At 42.8% G+C, this 21,398-nt stretch overlaps 4 protein-coding genes across 17 annotated transcripts in view; 2 read left to right on the plus strand and 2 right to left on the minus strand.

The window, feature by feature from the left end:
- The window catches only part of LOC142389775 (IQ motif and SEC7 domain-containing protein 1-like), a 93,248-nt gene extending 87,844 nt beyond the window's left edge, over positions 1–5,404 (plus strand). For 8 of the 10 annotated variants that reach the window (XM_075474856.1, XM_075474858.1, XM_075474859.1 and 5 more), the window contains 2 exons: positions 456–505; positions 1,796–5,404. In XM_075474856.1, the coding sequence (XP_075330971.1) occupies positions 456–505; positions 1,796–2,326 (581 nt within the window). In that variant the 3' untranslated portion in view covers positions 2,327–5,404. Of the gene's footprint in view, positions 1–455; positions 506–890; positions 956–1,795 lie in introns of all 10 variants that reach the window. The other 2 variants (XM_075474864.1, XM_075474865.1) reach the window with 2 other exon arrangements.
- Positions 5,405–6,907: 1,503 nt separating this feature from the next.
- Positions 6,908–11,380, plus strand: gp9 (glycoprotein IX platelet). Of its 3 annotated transcripts, none has more exons than XR_012770415.1 (4): positions 6,908–7,050; positions 7,360–10,044; positions 10,133–10,244; positions 10,346–11,380. XR_012770415.1 is itself a non-coding variant. In XM_075474868.1 (4 exons), the coding sequence occupies exons 1-4, from the start codon at positions 9,531–9,533 to the stop codon at positions 10,714–10,716; spliced, it is 921 nt and encodes a 306-aa protein (XP_075330983.1). In that variant the 5' UTR covers positions 8,112–9,530; the 3' UTR covers positions 10,717–11,380. The 3 variants fall into 3 exon arrangements, 2 of the variants coding, with proteins under 2 accessions (XP_075330984.1, XP_075330983.1); XM_075474868.1 differs by lacking the exon at positions 6,908–7,050 and having other exon boundaries at positions 8,112–9,852; positions 9,929–10,044; XM_075474869.1 differs by lacking the exons at positions 10,133–10,244; positions 10,346–11,380 and having other exon boundaries at positions 7,360–10,064.
- A 718-nt stretch (positions 11,381–12,098) lies between these two features.
- LOC142389776 (haloacid dehalogenase-like hydrolase domain-containing 5) lies at positions 12,099–16,439 on the minus strand. The gene is made up of 8 exons (XM_075474867.1): positions 16,180–16,439; positions 15,272–15,475; positions 15,013–15,125; positions 14,801–14,894; positions 14,653–14,686; positions 14,392–14,566; positions 14,084–14,272; positions 12,099–13,842 (listed from the first exon to the last, which is right to left on the minus strand). Exons 1-8 carry the CDS (start codon positions 16,291–16,293, stop codon positions 13,446–13,448), a joined length of 1,320 nt encoding a protein of 439 aa, XP_075330982.1. The 5' UTR covers positions 16,294–16,439; the 3' UTR covers positions 12,099–13,445.
- A 757-nt stretch (positions 16,440–17,196) lies between these two features.
- cnbpa (CCHC-type zinc finger, nucleic acid binding protein a) lies at positions 17,197–21,019 on the minus strand. Of its 3 annotated transcripts, none has more exons than XM_075474876.1 (5): positions 20,921–21,019; positions 19,091–19,205; positions 18,865–18,930; positions 18,543–18,741; positions 17,197–18,293 (listed from the first exon to the last, which is right to left on the minus strand). In XM_075474876.1, exons 2-5 carry the CDS (start codon positions 19,200–19,202, stop codon positions 18,176–18,178), a joined length of 495 nt encoding a protein of 164 aa, XP_075330991.1. In that variant the 5' UTR covers positions 19,203–19,205; positions 20,921–21,019; the 3' UTR covers positions 17,197–18,175. The 3 variants fall into 3 exon arrangements, with proteins under 3 accessions (XP_075330991.1, XP_075330989.1, XP_075330990.1); XM_075474874.1 differs by having other exon boundaries at positions 19,085–19,205; XM_075474875.1 differs by lacking the exon at positions 20,921–21,019 and adding an exon at positions 20,698–20,833 and having other exon boundaries at positions 19,085–19,205.
- Positions 21,020–21,398: the final 379 nt, after the last annotated feature.

Genomic DNA, 21,398 nt, shown 5'->3' on the forward strand with positions numbered 1-21,398 from the left:
ATCCGTGAAAGTTTTGCTCCGGCATCAACCTTTGTGACAGGGTTGTTTTTTGGGGTTTTTTAAAAGGCGGCAGCACATTTGCTCGGTCTATGATGCTCTTTGAATCAGTATTTATTGGCATACATGATAATATTTTCAAGATCTTTAAATGCTTTAGTCAGCCTCCGGTTAGAAGTGCGCTTTAAAATTTAAAATCATCGAAATTTTAATGCAGCATTACAATTCCCTGAAGACGTGACTTCACAGCAAGGAAAACCACAGTGCCACCTGTCAACCACCACCTTCTCAGACCTGAATGCCCTCTCCCCTTCCTGCCCATATTTGGACCTTACTCACAGTCACAATCCACAATCCACTGCACTGCCCCCTACGGGACTGGTGAGTGGCCTAAACGTCTGTAGTCGATCCAGAAGTGCTGTCGATCTCTAATGTCTGGTATTGCATGTCTCGGGCAGGCAAGCGGGGGCGTCGCAGCAGTGCAGGATCACTAGACAGCAATATGGAAGTAAGTTGGAAGCAGCTGGTATCCAAGCTACTCTCTATGTGATGATGTGCACTGTGAAACACTCCATTTATTTTTGGTCTTACACCTTCTTTGCTTCATAGACTCAGTCCATTTGTTTGGATCATTTATTTTTCTTCTTGGGATGCCTTATAACCTGCTTGCCTCAGTTAGTGTGCATGCATGGGTTGCCTGCCTCTGATCCTGCCCCCTTTTTTGGAAGCCAGAGATCTCCTGTTTTGGTCATGTTATATGACCAATATACACTTTCCTCTCAAACAAGCATGACTCCCACTAATGCCTCCTCTGATCCCTCCCCTTGTCGCCTGTCTCTGTCTTTCATTCAATTTCATCCAAGAGGTTTTCATTTGGTTCCTCTCTTTGGCAGGGTGGTAGCTCTGAAAGACACTAGGAAGCTCTTCATTTCCTGCAGCAGCCCGTCTCCCTGTCTGGGTCTGTCTTTATTTTTTTTTTCTTATCCACAACTTCTCTTAGATGATGTGAGGTTCAGGGAGGAATGTAGCCTTCATAATCAGAGATGGGCTTCATTTATTTAGAAAGATGTGGATTTCATTCATTCATTTTACACTCATTTCATGTGTCCGTGAGTTCAAGCGTTGAGTCTGGGACATGGGACTGGAAATTTCATTCTGCTTTCAAACACATCCAATAGTCTTTCTCCAGTCTAAGATGAAGCATGCCAAAGAAGAATTTTTTTTTTTAGTTTTTTTTAGAAGGATTGCACCTATTGAGTAGTGTTGGATCCAAAATAGGAAGAAAAGCGTCCAGGCTTGTACTGAAGTGTTCAATTCCTACTGCCCTTTGACTTGTAGTTGAATGCTAATGTGTGGATGATGACTTTGCCTGTAACACCCTCTGCATGTGGAAACTGAGCCTCCATTAATAATACAAAGTTGCATGTATGACTCTAAAGAGGGTTTGGCACAATAAAAATTAAATATATTTCTCTCTTCCCTTGTTAATGATGTCATTATTTATGCTCGTAACTGTATACATATAATTTTGTTACAGATTTACTGTTCAAAACAGTTATCTCCCCGCAGCACAGCTTCTATGAATATAGGCTCCCTTTGTCGTGAAGTGTTCACCCCAGCTGAAATATTCCTGCTGCTGCCTATCATGAAACATTTTTAGTTTCCCATTTGCATGCCCTATAACATTTTGCTACTTCTTTATCTGAAATAGAATTATGAATTCATCCTGTTGGTGCCTCTTCGTTGTAGTTTTGCAAGTGTCTGACAGACATGCTGTTACCTCTTTTCCATCATGCAGGGGTCCATCATTAGCAGCCCACACACACGACGAAGAGCCACCCCACCACGTGAGGGAGCAACCCGCGGCCATCCTTCCATCCCTAACTCTGCATCGACATCTATTCTCGGGTCGCTCTTTGGCAGCAAGCGAGGGAAACCGCCATCTCAGAGCCATAGCCCTTTCCCACCAACCGGCCAGCCCACCCTCATATCGCACAAGCCCCACCCAACCAACCTGCATCACACAGCGCAGGCAGCACATTCAGTGCAAATCCACGGCCACCATTCCCAGTACTGCCAAGTCCCGCAGAATCCCCCGCCTTATCACCACCACCACCACTACCACCCGCCTCCCCACACGCAGTACCACCAGCACCCAGCCTACACCTCGCACGCTCACCAACACACCCACTCACAGCACAGCCATTACAGCCAGCATTCCCATCACGCCTCACACTCCCAGCATGCACCTCACCACCACAGTCAGCAAGCGGGTTCGGCACCTGGCGGGCCCAAACCCAAACACAGTGGCATCAGCACCGTAGTGTGATGCTCCTGTCGCAGAGAGGAGAAGCGAGGAGGGAACTTTAATGAAGGAGGGACATTCGCTTACACCAAAGGGACTGACAGCATAACTCTATGGCCTGTCCACTGTGTTTTAGCTGCTGTGATGGAAACAAATCACACGCAGACACCTTTTTCACTTCCAGGTCCAACTAATATGCAGGATGGAAATTGGACTCAAATCTTCCACTAGGGGCCTTTACTAGTTTGCCTGATTAGGGGCCCATCAGGGTTTTGTTTGTGGGTGTGGGGGAGGAGGGTTCTGCACAGGAAGATGCTCTCTGTTTTCACACACACCGTCCGGCTGTGACGGCTGAAGAGAAAACATGTTGTCTCCACAAGCCGCTACCTGCTTCTTTATCCCCTCAATAACCTGTCTGACCTTCACATAATCAGGATGCCCTGAGATGAGAACATGGCTGATTGTTTTCACGATTCCTTGTGCACAGCCTCTCAGAAGTCAAATTTCAAGTCTTTGGTTTGCAGATCCTGCCATCATATGAATGCTATTTGTTGTTGCCTCTTGTAGAGCTCATATATAGTAAAAAATCTAGATATAACCATTTCACAATAACTTAAGTCCAAGGACAGGTAAACAACTCTACTGAGTCAGTCATAGTAGTTCTAGTGCTGTATTTACTGTAGATGACAGCTATATGTGTTGTCTCCTAGCTCTCATAAATGAATGTGCCAATTATTAATGCATAATCTATTTAGTCAAAACTTCATGTACAGTATATTGTGTGTAAAGTAATTTGTAAGATAATACTTACAATTATCAGCAAAAATGACTTTTACCAGTATTATACTGACTCTGTGGTAACAAGATGTAGATCTGAAAGGAGTGAACCCCCATTCAGTCCGGCCTATAATCTGTTCTGGAGCTTTTGCCTTTCCAATAGATCAGAAAGAGCCTCTGGATGGCAGCTGTCGCATGAGGGCCTTGAAACGGTGTTCGGTCACAGCTGAAGCCTCAAATTGACTTTTCTGGCTGATAAACTGAGCCGTTCACTCTTTTTTTCAAACTATGGTTCGCTCAAACCGTAAAAAGTAATGAAAAATAAGAGTGGAAAGACATTTTCAACACTTTTAGGCTCAGTTCCTGTTACAAATGGCCCCACACAAAGTGTTTTTAACGGCCAGTGTCCGCTAACATATGCAGCAGCTGCTTTCTTGACTCTTGAATTAAAAAATTTTTTTTGAAAAAAGTCTTCTTTGGCCTTGTTTAGATTATTTTTCATCCACCAACACGATTTGGTGAATGAATTAAATTAGTTCTAACACATTGAGGGTATTTTTTTCTTCTTTTTTTTTTCTATTATATGTGCAATATCTTTGTACTGATTTTGTACATCCAGAACAAGAAAATTCTCCCTCCTATTTGTGCGTTGTCCATGTTGCGTCATTATTTATTTATTTTCAGTTTTCAACCCCTGTCAGAGTCTTTCTTGGTAAATTAATGTCTTGCTGTCCTCGTGGTCTTATGAGAGGTTCAGACTTGGAGTTCAGTGGAATGTCTAGTGAGTGAGTTTTTTGCATGTAATGTTATTGATGTGAGGCTATCCTCTGCACATTGTATAACAAATCAGTGTTACCATAGCAAGTTTAAGTGCAATCATGTTCAGAAAACGCAGACTTGTACTTAAGAGCGGAGGTCTGTTGTCCAGGATGAGATTCAGGTGAGAAGATAATGACTTTTTTTTTTTTTTTAAATCTTCATTTGATAATATATAGATACATAAACAGTTCACAGCAGAAAGAAGAATGTGTGTATATATTTTAATAAAAAGGAAAATGCCTCTCCTTGGGCTGAGCAGAAATATTTTGCTGGATAAGCACATATGAAAGAACACTTTCATTTTTTTTCAGGAAATGCAGTTATAACGTACAAAATGCAAGCTGAACAAAAGAACTGGGTATATGTAAAGAATATCTTTCTACATTCTACAAATAAGAGTCTATTCTAGTGTGTAAATTAGTGACAGTAAACTGTTTGTCCCAATATTCAGGTTGTAAATGTATTTTAACATTCATGAAGAAAACCATGGCCAGAAGTCAGGCGTACACCTTTTTCCTCAGATTACACACATATCATACGGGACATTTAAGCTCATCTGGATATGTCTTTCTATTGATTTCATATCTTTGCGAGAATTCTGAAATCTTGGGATGATGTGAAACCGATGAACGTGTTTATTTTGCCGTCTGTCGTAGTGCTTCAAATGTCTCCAGTCATTCTTTTGCGAGAGAGTACCCCAACAATGCACTGCATGGATCTGATGCATCACGTGTCCTATTCACTGTGAGCTGATGGGGAAGAAATCAGCCTATAAATTTTGGACCTCCTTTTTGGTTTTGATTCATTTGGATTTTTTCTGATGTTGATGTGTTCTTGTTGTTCCATGTTTGCCTGGTAGTTATTGAAGCTCAGCATGCATTTCATCAACAAAGCCATTTTTGTAAATTACAAGCATAAAGAGCATTGCACTTCGTTGCAGAGGGCTTTCATCGTGTAAATATGGGGTTTCGATGTGCAAGCTGACGAACTGCTTGGCATGAGAGTTTATCTTTGTGAAGACTGTAAAGGGACCAAGACTGGGTTTAAAGGAGATGTACATAATGTGTATATGATCAGTGCTCTACTCTGATATCTGCCGTAAAGATCAGGATGTACATACATCACCTCATGGATGGATGGGAGGGGTGCTAAGTGAACATATCGATTGTCTCTGCCTCCAGCTGTTATGAACTGACATTTGCTGTGGAAATCGCAAACAGACTGTTAGAAAGCGTGCTGCCATTTTACATCCGGCTCTCTTGTCTCACACACTCATACACATATTGTACACACAGACAAATGTTCACTCATCCTGCTGTGAGTTGATCGGTCTGGCGTGAGACGCGTTGGGAAAAAAAAAAAAGATGGAAAAGACAGGAATGGCCTCATTTATATGTGCATTCTGTTTGTACAGTGAGTAGTGAGTCAGTAAGACCCCAGTTATTGTAAAACTTCAACTGTGACAATGTTGAGAACGCAAAATAAACAAATATATGACTTATGGTACGCATGTGTGTTTTCTTTACCTCATCGACATCAACTTGGAGGAGTTTTAACTCATTCCTCTTTACAGAACGCTTGAAATTCTGAGGTGTTGGTGGCTTGCCTCGGGTGTTTCCACAACATTTATTCTGAATTAAGTCTTAAGCACTTTGGCTTTGCTGTCACAAAACCCCAACTGCATGACCCACCTTTTTTCTATATTTAATTCACAGACAGATATCCCCACATTTTCATTGAGACTTTCTATAACTTGGAATCCCTTCTTTCATGAATGTTAGCGAGCCATCCAGGCCTTGGTGCTGCAAAATAGGCCAAGCCCTCATACTAATGGCGCCGTGTTTCATAGACAGGATAATGTTCCTATGCTGGAATGCGGCGTTTTCCTTTCTCCAAACACGACGCTTCAGAAGTTAAACAAGAAGTTTCTGCCCGAGTCTTTCCACAAACATTTTTCCAACAGCCCTTTGGCTCCCTCAGCAAACTGCAGATGAAAACAATGCTCCTTTTAAAGTTGCTCTTTTCCTGCATCCATGTCTGTTGCATTTTCAGTCATCTCCCGATGGTGGACTCGGAACTAAATTTGTTGAGAGGCCTGTAGCTGCTGACAGGTAACGCGGATTAATACTCACCTTGTGTAACAGTGATCCAGAATTTCCTCCATACTGTCTGTTGAGGATGAATGTTATCAAACTCTCAAAGATAATTTTGTTACCTTTTGCAGACTGGTTTGCATTTTACTACTAATACTCTTTTACAAGTGGGCATGAAACTTAGATCTCTGTTCTTTAAATGGTTCTGAGCTCCTACTCACACCTACATTTAATGCAACTGACTAAAAACACCTTTTTTACTTCCCACTTGCAGATATGCAAGATTGGATCATGTTCCTCAATGAATAAATGACCAAGTGAGGTATCCTTCTTTCTTTTCTTCCAATCTTCTTTTAGAATCTTTGTTGGAATCTGATGTTTTAGGTCAAATGTATGCCCAACACCACCACTGAATACTCCCCTCTGAGACAGCAGTTTCACTTCCTACTTCTGCAACATTTCCACTAGAGGGCATGTGTTAAAGTAGCATTAAAAGAATTTGACAATCTGTGTCATTACACCACCTATGGGTGAGAATCACATTAACTGCACAGGTCCTTCTGCAAAGCATGAATGATCACACACTTTTCAGATTGTAGCAGTTATTTTACCATTGGTATCCTTCTTGCTCAAGAATTTCATTAAAACACTCTTTGTAGTCTTTTTTTTTTTCAACCAAAATGATATCATTACAATTTTATTCACATGAGGCCATACGTGCCCCAAGCTGTAATTTACAGTTAAGTGTCTCCCCCAGTGCTGCATTGGAGAGGCTCTGCTGCTATTTTAACAGATAAACTCTTATCTGTTTACAGCAGATGGATTTCCTCTATGTCACGTGAGCAGTAACTGTGCAGTTCTATTGGTGCATTCCCCACACCGACGCTGCTCTGTACAGTGTGTGTGATAACTCAGAGTTCACTAACTCATCGGATGCAAAAACTTAAAGAGGTCAAGAGAACTTCTGAAATAACTCTGTTACACCGGATGAGAGCAGTGAAATTTTAAGGATGACTGGCATCACAAGAGGTGATTTGGAGGTTGACTTGAGTCTAAAAGGTTTGTTTTCATCTTTTTAGATTTTAAGTATGGTTTGACAGTCTTTTTTTCATTATTTGGATCAATTATATGTAGTAACACTAAAAAAAAACGTTTAATCCACCTCATAATTTTGCTGCTAGCATAAACATTTAAATTGATATTCTGTGGATTTGTAGCTCTTGTTGCTCAATCTTACTCTTGTCCTAATGCTCAGCTTTACATACGCCTACATTGATCTCGGGAAAACGGCATAAGGTCTTCTGTAAGAAGCTAACAGCATTCTCACAATTAATTTTTGTCAAGTATAACCTCCTCCTCATTCTACAGGATGCTGCGCTCCAGTTTAACCTTGGCTGTCTCCCTCCTCCTGACCTCATTGAGTGCTCACAGTATCGCTAAGCCCTGTGTCTGCTCAGCACTCCTGCCTGCCGGGCTTCGTGTCAACTGCAGTACTTTAAACCTCATGGAACTGCCTCATCTGCCTTCAGAGACCACAGAGCTCCATTTGCAAGACAACCGGTCCACCTCGGTGTCTCCAGGCCTGTTTGACAGATTTGTTAGCCTGAAAAAAGTCTCCCTGTCAGGGAACCCCTTCCACTGTGACTGCAGGATCCAATATCTGAGGAACTGGCTGCTGAAGAACAGGGATGTTGTTTCAGAGGACCCCGTTTGTTCCAGTCCAAGCTTTGTGGCTCAGAAGGCTATCACCGAACTTACGGATGAATACTTCTCCTTCTGCGCCTCAACAAGCTGTGATTATGGCAAGTACAATTCCATGTTAGGGGTGCTGCTGTGCTTCCTCATTCTGTTGCTTCTGTGGAACTTGAGACTTGCCAGAAAGTCCACTTTCACTCTGTTCATTGATGAGAGACATTCAGGATTCGAGGCTGACTCTTTGCGCTCACTAAAGCCAAAACACAGGAGGAGGCTGTACCCTGGACTGTCAGGGGTCATTGCAGATTCCAATTCTGTCCTTTGGTCTAAGGACTTAGAGAGGCCAATCATCAACATGGAGTTACTGCCGCAAGTACTGGATGTTTTACACAAGAAGCACAACATAAAGATAAAGGCTACCTGATGGACTTCTTTGTGCATTACTGTGGAATTACTAACACTACAGGTGGCAAGTAGAGCTTGTAGCAGTAAGAGAGCAGCAAACAGAGTTTCTCTCTATTTTCCTTCTATGAATAAAATAGTTTTCTAATGCTAAACTGCAGCCCCGTCTATGTTATGTTTTACAGCACAACCTCGCCCTAAAGAAAACTCACTACTCATTTTGAAATGCACATGAATTTGAAGGAAAAATCATCCAGCTTCAGGTTTCATTGTTTCGTTTACTCCGAGTAATTTGCATATTTCCTGTCTTGAGAGCATCGAGAACTACTTTTACTTCTAAAAGTAAAAGAACAGGGATGTTGTTCCAGAGGACCCTGTTTGTTCCAGTCCAAGCTTTGTGGCTCAGAAGGCTGTCACCGAACTTACGGATGAATACTTCTCCTTCTGCGATACTTTTACTTCTAAATGTTTTGCAGCGGATTAAGATCTATTTAGAAGTGGCATGATCCTCATCAGTCTATGAATGATTAACAGCTAGACCAGGAAATATTTGGACACAATGTCCAAATAATGAATATTGGTATAGTTTGCAGACAGTATTCACATCTGAACTGTAGCTAGTGTAAAGCTATTGGAGCTCTTTAATATGTAGGATTATGTTTGCGAACTTTAGCAATAAACTGTACATGCCCCAAATAACACATTTATTCTTAATACTTTGTGTAAATTCCTTTGCGTTCATCAAGCTCTTTAAGTCTGGAACCCATGTGGGCATCTGTAAAGAATGGGTTTAATCCTCTCTGAGGCTTTAAAGCAGCGGCCTTCAGCTGTTTGCTCGTGTTTCCCTTTGTCTTTGATTTCTTCTTTATCAGGCGATCACCTGGGGCCCGTTGCACAAAAGTAGGATTTAGACATCCAGGATGAGTTACTTAGCCAGGTTCAAGGAATCCAAAACATGGGCGCCCAGGCTTAGTTGGTTGCACAAAGGCCAAGCCAGGATGAGCAGACACGGATTCATTAAGCCAGGTGAAACCGATCCTGGATAAGTGCTGCACACGGCTTTCTTAAATAGACCCCACGATCGATCATAGATTCACTGATTCACCATGGCAACAAGGGCGGCGTATTTCTCCCCAGCGGAGCAATAATTATTAATGGAAGCATATGAAGAGGTGACGGAGAAAATAAAACAAAAAGGAAATACTGCCACAGTTAAAAAAACAAAGGGAGCAAGCGTGGCAAACCATTGCTGACCGCCTGAATGCGTAAGTAGTGCACAAATACACACTCACCACTCCACTGAAATTATCACAATTAGGCAGCGAACTACGGGGGATTCGGGGGATCCGAGACCCCCTGAAACTGACACGACACCCCCCGAAAACATGATTTGGGAAATGTTGGGGGGTCTCTAAAATATTGGCAAAATGTGATTTCCCCTGATGAGTTATGATTGCAGACGCGATGCGTGTGGAGGTGTGGAGCCTGTGTGCGTAATTGGCATAAAGCTGTGCTGTCCGCCGCGTATGATTCTGTATAGCTTCTCATGTGTTTTCGAGATCCGCGCTCTGAGTCAAGCGCAAGCAAGCAAGCAAAATGGACATGGCAGCAACTTTTTATTAAGAATGTGCCTGCCCACACATTGCCTGTACTGTTTTAGCAGTGAAATAAAAAACGCAATTAAAGGACTTGCAAGCATCTTCATCTCCTTCCCTGGGCATAGAAGACTCTGTGACATCAAGGAGGAGTTCTATAGGATTGCAGGTAAGAATTTTTTTTTTTTAAATTACAGTTACAATGTTAACATTCAGAGTAAGATACTCATTGCATCGTATTACAGGTTTCCCCAATGTCATTGGTGCAGTGGACTGCACACACATCAAAATAAAATCCCCCTCAGGTGGCCATGAGGGGGATTTTGTGAACAGGAAAAACTTCCACAGCATCAATGTACAGGTGAACATGACTTTTGATAAAGTTAATTAATGAACACTGTACATTGCCTGTGATGTGCATTAATTGGTTTAACATCTTATCATTTCAGATGGTCTGCAATGCTGACTATTTGATCAGTAATGTTGTGGCAAAGTGTCCCGGCTCGGTCCACGACTCCCGAGTGTTTCGGAACTCAGAGATCTATCGGCGCCTATCACAAGGTGAGCCACAGAACCTCTATTGATAACCACTTTTAACATCATGGCTGTGTTAAGAATGTCACTACTTATGAGGTTGTGATGGTAACATTTTGTATTCACAGGTGAATTCCTGGGTGTATTGCTGGGTGACAGAGGGTATGCCTGCCAGCCTTTTCTGCTCACTCCATTTGCAGACCCTCTGGAGGCACAACTGGCATACAACCATCCCCATGCCAGAACAAGGGCCCGGATCGAAATGACATTTGGCCAACTGAAGGCACGTTTTCAGTGTCTGACCCACCTGAGAGTCAGCCCAGACAGGGCATGTGAAATCACTGTGGCCTGTGCTGTCCTCCACAATGTGGCCTGCCTGAGAAAGGAGAGGGCCCCCAGAGTGCCAGCTCTCATAGACCGGGACAATCCTGCCATCTTCCCGGATGACGACTGTGGTCGGCTGGTCAGAGACCAATATGTGTTAAATTATTTTAATTAATACTCATGTTTATTTAAGTTGGGCCTGCAATGGCAGAGAAATTTTTGTTAGGTTTTTGTGCTGTATAGGCAAGGCAATTTTATTTGTATAGCCCATTTTTACAAACAGTTTGTCTCAAACTGCATGCTTTGATTCTGTGCTTTGTCTTGTAGAGCACTGTGTGACTTCAGTTTTGAAAGGAGCTGATGGTTTACTTGCTTTGATTCATGCTTGTTCAATAAAGGAACATCATGGTACACTCTAATGTGTATTTATATTTATATGGTGATGTACTTTATGTGTAGTCTGTGGGAAACTAAATTATCTAGTGGTTCATCTAAAATCATCAGTTATCTAAAATGATTTCAATTAATGATCACAAATGTTTCAATAATGATAGTGGGTATAGTTAAATGTTTTAACAATATGTTCTAGGCAGTGGAATAAATATTGGTTTCCATATGTGGCGACCGCTGACTGAGATAAGGAATGAGATTAAATAGATCCTGGAACTTAGCCTGGTCTGGAGCAGGCTAGCTTCACAGAATAAATCTCCATGGTAACTTACGTCTGAACATATCCCACTTCCCTTATCCTACTTTTGTGCAACCGGATCACGGATAAGTTGATCCAGGATAGCCAACATATCCCCGCTTAATCCCTTATCCTACTTTTGTGCAACGGGCCCCTGCTCTTTTGCTTTTGGCTCATGTTTTGGTTTGCTGTCCATCTGCGCTGTGAAGCCTCGTCTCATCAAATGTGCTGCATCTGGCCGGAGCTGAGCAGACAGTATATGTCTTTACACTTGAGAATGCATGCATGCTACTTCTGTCGCCTGCCACTTAAATAAACACGAGTTACCTGGCGCCACTAGACGCTGTGCGTGCCCACGGCATTCGTAGCTGCCTCCAAGTTTTGCAGGGGAAATTTTATGCTTCAGATTACGAGTCAGTTAGGAAGGTTCAGGAACGAGGTGTGATGATTGGTCATGCGCGAATCAAGTCACCTGCAGTTCACCTGCTTCCATTGCTTTTGCCCCAATAATAATGACAAAGTATGGCTTTTAATATACTCTCTAAATGAAAATAAAGTAAGATAAATGTAAGCGCCCAAGCAAAGGTTCCTTTGCAGAATGAACCTCACGATGCTACAGCTGATCCGACGTTCCACAACAGTTTTCCAAAGAGATTACCGTAGAACAATCATCAACTGTGGATGGGTTTAGAACTGGTCTGGTTAAATTAGTAATTGTTTAGTTTGTCTCACCTTTGAGTCTGTGGGCTTTGACTGCCAAATCTGTACTTCTCATAAAACTAATGTGAATACCTTAATCAGGTGTGTCCTCCCTGTAGGCAAACAGCAGATGTTAGATGTGAACACAACAACTTAATAAGAGCCTCGTATGTCACCGTTTATGACGTGGGATGTTTATTTTATTTTCCATATCAAAAGGAGTTTGTTCAGAAACAGAAATTAGGTGTATTACCTCCCCTGGCACCAACACGGCCCTGTTCCTTTGCCCTGAGGTGTTCTTCACTTAACTGAATGTAGTGGAGGGGTTATTTGTTTAACAACAGGAAGGATCCTGTACTCATTCACCACTGGTGTCTTTATTTTCTAATGTTACTGGACACATCATCGAGCCCTCTCTGAATGCAGTGAACTGTATATTTACATTCCTTATAAAGTTTAGAATTTGGTCGATGGCTAAAATAACAAATAATGGGACATGGTACACACCTAAAATCCCGACCTAACCGCACATTTAAACTTAAAAAGACAGTATTCGGATGTTCATAGCAAAACAAAATGTATTTTAATATTAAGTATTGGAGTGATTAATACTTATTTTGATCAATTAGATGACAGTATCTTATTTTAAAAAAAAAAAGACAAACATTTTTTTTTAGTATTCCTTATATTTTTTCTCTCAAGCTTAGGTATTTACAACGAGTGAATTACTAGTCATGGGACGGTGAAAGCTTTGGATGCATCTAAACGAAAGCCTTGTTAGCTTTTGCTCCTGGAATGAAAAATTGAAAGCATTAAAAACCATTGTTTTGACATGTTAACAGACAGCTTATGGCAGGAGCAGATGGAAACATTTAACAAAGATGAAAGTCTCCGTTCTGTGCAAATACCGGTCATGGCTCTCACAACTGGACAAAATGTGGACACACAGTGCTCTTGGAGGACAATATTGCACATCATACAGTTGCTTTTACAGTACAGGTATTACTCTCATGTCATGCATAGATTGTCCGGGATAAATGGGTCAAAAAAAGAAAAGAAAAAAAAAGTCAAGTAATGCAACAATACAAATCAAAGGCTAATCAAATATACTTGTTAAAAACACTCAAAAATTCTTGTAATAAATACAGGATGGTTTCAGGATTTGTCAGAAGGATTTGTAATAAACTAGAACCTATCATCTAAAAAATACTTGGGGTCAAATAAGGCAGTTCTTACACTTTTCCTTCGTGAGGAACGGGTCGTTAAGGACAATCACAAAACGATGTAACACAGCCGATGACGGTAACACTAACACGATTTTCTAAAATTTGTCTTGACGATGAACGGTTTTGAAGATGACCTGCATTTTGTCAATGCTTCGTCACGTGCTTGAACAAGTCCACAGTGTTGCGCTCCTACGGGTTTATGCATTAAGTGGCGTATTCCCAGTTTAGTGCCGCACCCTGCCTGCGTTTTCAACCCCCAGAGACCGCACAGAACCTGTCGGGCGCACAACTCTACTGAGGCACAAACTTCTCCTGCTCAAAGATGAGCTCAACGGCTTCTCCCACATCCTGCACAATGTGGCCTGGCTCCACCAGCGCGGGGTCAAATCGGAAGTCCCGGTGGCCGTGGAACACGGTTTCTTTGATGCAACGATTTGCGTCAGGTGGCACCTCTGCGTTGGGGTTGTAGACCCCCGTGCAGACTAAGATGGACTTACAGGAAGTGGCAGAGGGCAGCGCGAGCTCGGTTTCCCACAGGCTGTCAATCTCCTCCTCCCTGGGCAGTGCAGCCGTGGAGCCAGTGGCAGCCGCCATCTTCGCAACAGCTTTGGGGTTCTTTCTGGCAGCTCTCTCCTCCAGGTAGCGATTGTACAGATTGGCTCCATAGATGTCAGTCATGAGGTTATCCCTGAGAAAGCAGCGAGTAGAGGATTATTCAGGTAACATATAAACATGTTTGGGTTTATTTTCTGCTGCTTCCTTATGTAACTGGAGCAGCTGATGTAAGAAAAACAACAACAACAACAGTTACTGAAAAAGCTCAAGTGAAACACGCATGTTCCGAAAGTAAACCATCATAACTTCGCAAACACAGTTGTGGGAAGTTACAATGACAGAGTTCACACACATAGAAAAACCCAGCGTCTTACCCTATAGCATAAAGGGAAGTGATGGGTAGTTTCCATTCCCTCAGCATGACCTGGCCTCTGATGAGGTATTCAGCAAAATGGTAGGTCAGCTCACTTGGTTTTCCCATGAGAGCCTCGTATTTCAGCTCTCTGCCCGTTATCTTCTTGTAGATGTTCTCTAGGCACACAAGAAACGTCCCATGGCCAAACCTGAGACAAAGAGAAAACTCGACTCCTGACTGTGGCTCACGAATACAGCCTGTGTCTCTTCAACACTTCTTCAAAAAGCTCTGAGACGACAGAGAGTTTTTTGGGTTTTTTTAAATTACCGTGGAGAATTAGCCTCAGCCATCCACATGAGGTCCATGTTGCAGGCCAACAGGGGGAGGTGAGACCTCGCTTGGGTTTGGTGAACACTGCTGAGGTTACCATTGGTCAACAAAACGTCAGTTATTAGCTGCAGGTTGGTCTCCCATCGAATTGGCTCCCCGAACAAAACTAGAGCTGTGAGTGGAATTACAACACAGAGGTGCAATGTCTGAGATCTACAAGATAATAAGCTCAAGAAAACAAGAGGAGTGTGTTCGTACCTTCAACCTTAGGGAGGTTGATTACAGGATTGGTCTGAAATGATAATAAAATCATTTTAAAAAAATGGATCTTTAATATGCTGTAATTGCAAAAACTGTAGTTTTTGTACAAAACATTTAACTTTAGCGCCAGATTGTAATATCTCACCGGCAGTTTGGGCCTCCTGTTGTGATCCACCATGTCCAGCAGTGGGTACGATTCCCTCAGCATGTCAATACTGACAACATTCTTAAAGCCCACACTAAAGACACAGCATTATGGAAGAATGAGGACAAAATATTAAGACCTAAACTAAAAAAGAAAAAGAAAAAGAAAAGGAAAATGATTGGCTTTTTTTAAACGTAAGATTCCAGGATTACTTTTTAGCAATTTCCAGGACGGGCCCCTGTCCCGACACCAAGACACACTTGTCATGGAACTTCTTCAGCATTCTCAGGGGACTATGGGACATGATGACTTGATCCTGTGAAATCTGAAAATAGAAAAGGGGGCTAGGTGAGGTTAATAGCAGAGCAGTCGGGAGACAGCGGATGATTCCAAAGGAGAGAAAGTAAAAGTTAAGCTTGATCCACATTTAAGCAGCATCCCAGCATATATGACGATGTGTACATAACTCACAGGCACTCCCAGGATGTGAGAGAGCTGGTCCGCTTTTGTCTGTCGGAGGCAGTTCCCTGCGTTTGTGACAAAAACAACTGGCACCACAAATTGTCCCTGAGAGTCGACCAACTTCTCAAACGCCTTTTTCGCGGCGGGGATTGGCATCCTACCTCGGACGAGCACGCCATCGATGTCGAACAGTAGCCCAAATCTAGGCTGTGGCTGTGGAAGAGAAAGACAGAAGCCAATTAAAATCAGTTTAGCTCAATGCAAGAAATCCTCACAGACACTCCGCTTGTAGAAGTGTGGGCAACAAACTCCTAAAACTTGAAAAACATCTGTACAGAACTGTCAAAACGGATGGGAAATGGTGAAATCTCTGATTCATTTTTATACATTAGTGAAGTGTCAGATAAGACAACCTGTTCACAATTAAATGAGCTGTTATTATTGGTATTTCAAAATAAAGTATACCTTATATGTCTTTGCACACCATGTATTAATTTACATTTTGTTTAGCTGCCCACAAAAAAAATCTGGTCACTCGGGCCCTTTAGATGTGCAAACATAAAGAGAATCCCACAGTGACACAGCAGTACAAGGGACACTGTTAGCATACCACAAATCACCTTACATCTACCAAATATGTCTGCAAAACGTCAGCGTGTTTTTTTCTGACGCGGGGGAGGATTAAAACACAGTTTATCCAGGATTGTTTTCCTGCTGAGTTAAACACAGTAAGCTACATCTGCTGCCGCCGCCGGAGTCAGATGCCCCGTTGTTCTCACGCCTCAGCGGACAAAAGTTCTATGCAACATCGTAGTCCACGGGGACACATTGAACGCATATCAGAAACCACTAAGTGGTGCACTAAGTGTCGCCTTGTGAACAGCGGATTGTTCGAGCAGCAACAGCTCGAGACGTACCTTGTTGATAGTTCCGCAAAGCCCGCACCGAGAGCCGACATGGCCCACTTTTCGCCTGGCTTGGCGGGTGCTGAGGCTGCACAGGCCCCTGTAAAACGGCAGGAGTCCCCTCATCTCCTTCGCTTGTCACGGGGTTCAAAAAGTAAGGGAAAAAAATGTGAGAAATTAAAAACGACCACCCCCCATACACACACGTAAAGCCCGAGCCGGCTCGCACCGGCCGCGTTGGCTGGCTGCTCGGCTTGTTTTTCCTCCCCCCCTCCGCCTGTAACGTGACTGGGCCGGACCCCATGACGCCATATGAGGAGGAGGAGGGTCTCTTTGCTGCATCTCTGGCGGAAGGAGATGCGTGGAGCCAAAAGACCGACGCATCTGCACCGCAACCCCCGCTGCCATTTTAGACACCGAGGTTGAGCTACAACGTTTCTTGCACTCACAAGCGAATCTGCGGACCACGGCGGGCTGCAGCAGCGGCACATACAGCAAAGGCCGGCGACAAGCACCGTTTACAGCAGTTTCCCCCTCCATCAATATTCAAGGGGGGGAGGGGGGGGGGTGTTATTCGTCCCTCTGAGCACAACATGGATACCCCTACACTGCAAAGTCTTGAGCGTTGCAACACGTTTACACGAGACCAATTGGGCTCGGTCACTGATGTCACATGCACCATTCTGCCCTCACGTCCCGAGTCAGACCCGAATTTGCTGACAGGGTGTCTGAGCTTTTGGTCAATAACAGCGGTCTCCTTGCAAAAAATTGCGTTTAAAAGTCGATGGGGTGGGTGTTAATGCCGGGCAGCAGTTGACTTAACACAGAGAAGACCTACACAAGTGACAGCAAATCTTTATCTGATGGGTGGGACATCAAACACATTACGTCTTACATTTCTTTGAAGTACCCGTTCAAGTACAAGTGAAAGCCACATCAGCCCAGTACAAACATCTGTCAGGAAAAGGCACGCGACGTGCTTTTCTGTTAGAGGTGGGTGTGGGTAGGCAGTGAAATCACACACAAAGCTTCTCCCCGTGCTCCTCCAGCTTTATTGACAGTTTAAAATTACATTTCTATTTTCTAGGACTTCAGTTGCACTTTCCTTCCGACTTAAAAACTGAGTACAAGCAAATGGTATTTATACAGTAGTCTAAGTGATATTGTACAAAAATAACATTTTTGATTTCTGTGAAAACATTTTTCATTCCCAAATAACTCCAAATTCTGCTGTTCTGACGACTGTTCTCGATGTTAAATTTTTGCCAAGGTAAAAAAAAAGAAAAAAAAAAGAAGAAAAAGAAATAGTTAAAGGAAAAAAAAAAAAGGAAAAAAATTAAAAGAAAAAAAAACATCAAAACAAAAAGTCTGTTTTAAAGGAAAAGTTTACCTTGGACTTCCAAGTGATATTTAAATTGTAAACAGATTTCTATAAAAGAGCATGTTTCTTTTATTACCTCCAAAATTTTTAATATCTTAGTAATATAACATGTAGTTTGTTATCGCCCACTTGTGGCTGCCTGTAGGGCTGAAATGCATCATGTTATGAACTGTTTCCATGTCATACTCTCTTGGCCAACTCATATTCCACTAAAACAAACCAAAATAACCACACATGGAAGTTTGGTTTCCATTTACTCCCTTCTTCCATCTCGTTTTACTGAGACGCACTTCCACAAGCTCAGAGGTCCTATAGATTCCCATATGCTTAGTCCCGTTTTTTTTTGTGTGTTTTTTTTTCTTTTCCATCGCTGATCACCAGTGGCTTGGAAAGGGGGGTTCTTTAACAAAGCATTATACATAACACCGCTACCAAACTAAAACATTTTTTTGTATTGAATGCAGAAAGATATTTTTTCACCCCTTTCATTGTATTACATGTCGAGAGGCTCACTGGCCTGGGACTAGCCTCTGTTAGCCAACCTTTGGCCAGTGAAGAGGATTCAGAGAAAATAATACAACCAACCATCAATCTGAAAAAAAAAGGAGGGGCAACAGAGGGCACTGATTATGCGGTTGCTTCAATGGTGCACTCTTTTGCCAGGTGGCCTGCCTTTCCACAGTTGTAGCAGTTAGTCTCGCTGGCTTTACTGCAATGCACAGCGACGTGACCAATCTCACCACACCTACGGGGAGACACAAAGGCGGATCAGAGACTTCAGTGAGGGGAAATGTCCGTGAACTTGCTCTCAAGTTAAAACAAAAATGTTGAAGCGGCAGCAGAGCGAACTTACTTTAAGGTAAAATATAGAGAGCAAGGGAATATATTCATTTCACAAAAAATGGCAGACATTTTGTAGAGCTACAACACTCAGAGCTAAAAATATATATATGTTTTGTTTTTTTTTAAATTAGGACTTTGAGGCAATGCTTACCTGTAACATTTGACCTTATCGCAAAGTTTCTGGATGTGGCCAAACCCACCGCAGGAGTAGCACTTCTGCTCGTTGGCATGATCGCAGTCACGGGCCATGTGGCCAGCTTTGCCGCAGGTGTAGCAGAGCTGCTCCCTCTCTTTTTTGGGCTCCTTGCAGTCCCGGGAAATGTGACCACTCCTGTGGCAGTTGTAGCACGCTGAACATTGGAGGGTGGGGGCGGGGGCATGGCAACAAACACTGTGTCAGTACAGGGAAAACCCCCCAACTTCACATTAACAAACTAAAACTGAAGCAGATTAAACAGAGATGCCGTGCTCACCATCCTCAGTTTGGTCACAGTCCCTGGCCATGTGTCCCTGGTCTCCACAACGATAGCAGAACAGCTCTGTAATGACAGGCATCGTACGCAAAGAAGTTTGAACGTTTAGTTTGTTTTCATTTCTGGCCTTTATTCCAAAAGAGTCTCTCCTACAACTCATGCCAGTGTGACTTGGTGATAATTATCCTACACTGGGTGTAGCCAGATAAGTAGATTGTACCCTTGCCTCGTCCCCGGCCCCTGCCACGTCCACGTGCACCGCTGGCATTGGGGCAGTGCTTGACCCAATGACCAGAGCGGCCACATCCAAAGCACTCGCTGTTGCTGCTCATCTCCATATCCTGGAAAACAAAAGCACAACGCAGATGTAAGCAAAACTGGATTTAAAATAAGAGAAATTTCACTAGCATATAACCTCACACACCACACTCACATCAATATGGAAAATACATGGATGTTGTGGGACATTGAATAAAGCATTTCATTGAAGCCATGTGTCACGGCATGAATGTGTTCACAACTGTGCGACTTATTCCTAAATAAGTACAGAACGAGGCATCTGCCACTGGCATTTATTGACAGATTTTAGAAAGACAGACTGTTTTGGATTTCCTCAGACAAGGCATAATTTGAGCCAGAGCCTGTCTGTGTTAGATTTCGCACTTTAACCAATGCAGCTGTTGATTGTTGTGTCATGAAGAGACTCGGATAAGTCCTCCACAAAACTGTATGCTCATCTGAAAATGGCTCCACAAGTTCGAGTTAAATAAAATAAAAAGACTTGCATCAGTACTGAAAAGAGTCGGGCTAGGAAAATGACTACCAGGGGAGGAGGGGGGGCTCTACTCTAGTTCAGAGGGGCACATTTTTCAGCTGCTGAGTCTATCATATTGCGCCAGCCTCTATTAACTACTCAGCTAACTTACACGCCTTCCCCAGTGTGATCGTGTTGTGATCGCCATTGGTCATCGGTTTGCTGAGGACATCAAGTTAAGAAGAATGAGTTAATGTGTAATGCAGTTCCTGACGTCAAGTGTAAAAAAAGAAAAAGGGCAACCTCTGATAACGTAGCAAAATGAAGCAGCTGAACATTAACTGCTCTGTATGGCTGCACCTCAAGAATTGCCAGTTATTTTTAATATGGTCAGTTCGAATATGGTCGGGACTCAACTTTCGGCAGAAGTCACATGATATGTTTTAATGTGTAAACTCAAACGTTTCTCCAGTAGCGACACGAGGACTGGTTTCTATACACGCATTCTTTTGCGTAGAGCTATATTTAAATAATTCATGTTTACTTCAAGCTACACGCTGCTAACACGCAGCGGAGTGACCATGAGAGCATGCTGCGAGTGGTATGCTAGCAGGGCTAGCTTCAGAGGACAGCGCGTCGCATCGTATTTTGGTGATTTAGCGTCTCCAAAAAACAACAAGAGTTCACGTTTAACTGGCCTTATGCCTTATCGACTCGCCAAAATGACGTAACGGGTCATGTTGGCAAAGTGTGCAAACCAGCTTATGCGATTCCAAAATGTTTGTGCGCCTGCAAAACAGACATAAAAAACCAAAGGTTGAAGCTACGCTAACGTTGGCCTAGTCACGTTGTTTTCCTGCGTGCTCGCGAGACACCACTGTTGCTGGCTAGCACAAACTAGCCCTCCACCTCACGACTACGACCAAGAAACACGGTTCAGTCGACGATCGATCCACGCTCTCCAGTAAGAAAGTATCGATCCGAGATTGATAACGCTAAATACTTGCAATTTATGTTTTTTGACGGGCATCCAAGTGAATACGTCTTAAAAACAACATTTCCCGCCAGGGCGCACACACCAAAGTCGTTGTGACGAGCTAATGTTAGCAGGCCGGCCTCGGAGCCTGGTGCTGAGTAGTGAGAGCAAACAAAAATCCAACCAGTGCGCTGGTCCAAAAAAAAAAACCCGAACCAAACGTTCAGTTTTCCACTCTAGTCGCTTTCAACAGGCCATAGCTGCAAAGTTAGTAAGAATACAACGTTCAGTGACTACATTAATTTAATGCCGTTTAAAAAGCTTACCTTGATGACTACCTAGCTGTGTCAGTGTTTACGCCTCCTTCTTTGCGCTACATGCGGTGCCAGCAGGAGTTCCTGAATTGTCATTCACAGTAGCCAGTAAAAACCTGCACAATCATTGGCCACTAACTCTACAAGTAACCAATAAGACTTAAGGATGTCTGGACACCGCCTCTATGAATCAGCCAATTGTGGATATGGAATGGTCTTTTTTTTTTTCTTCTTTCTCTTTCTCCCTTAATCGACTGACCTTATTTATCACCATTTATTTTGAACATTTGAAACCTCTCTAAGTGGGAAACACTTTGGTCTTTATGGTAGGAACAGAATTACTTACAAAAGCTGTCAGTACTAACAGTACGGCCGCTACCACCGTTATCCTCAGTTTATTGATGTTAAATTGCTGTTTTTTTTATATAAATATAATTGACATGTATCTGTGTGTTTCTTGGAGTGAACATCTACCCCTCTCATCCAACTT

Source organism: Odontesthes bonariensis, chromosome 10, assembly GCF_027942865.1.
Source record: "Odontesthes bonariensis isolate fOdoBon6 chromosome 10, fOdoBon6.hap1, whole genome shotgun sequence".
In the NCBI taxonomy this organism is placed as follows: Eukaryota; Metazoa; Chordata; class Actinopteri; order Atheriniformes; family Atherinopsidae; genus Odontesthes; species Odontesthes bonariensis.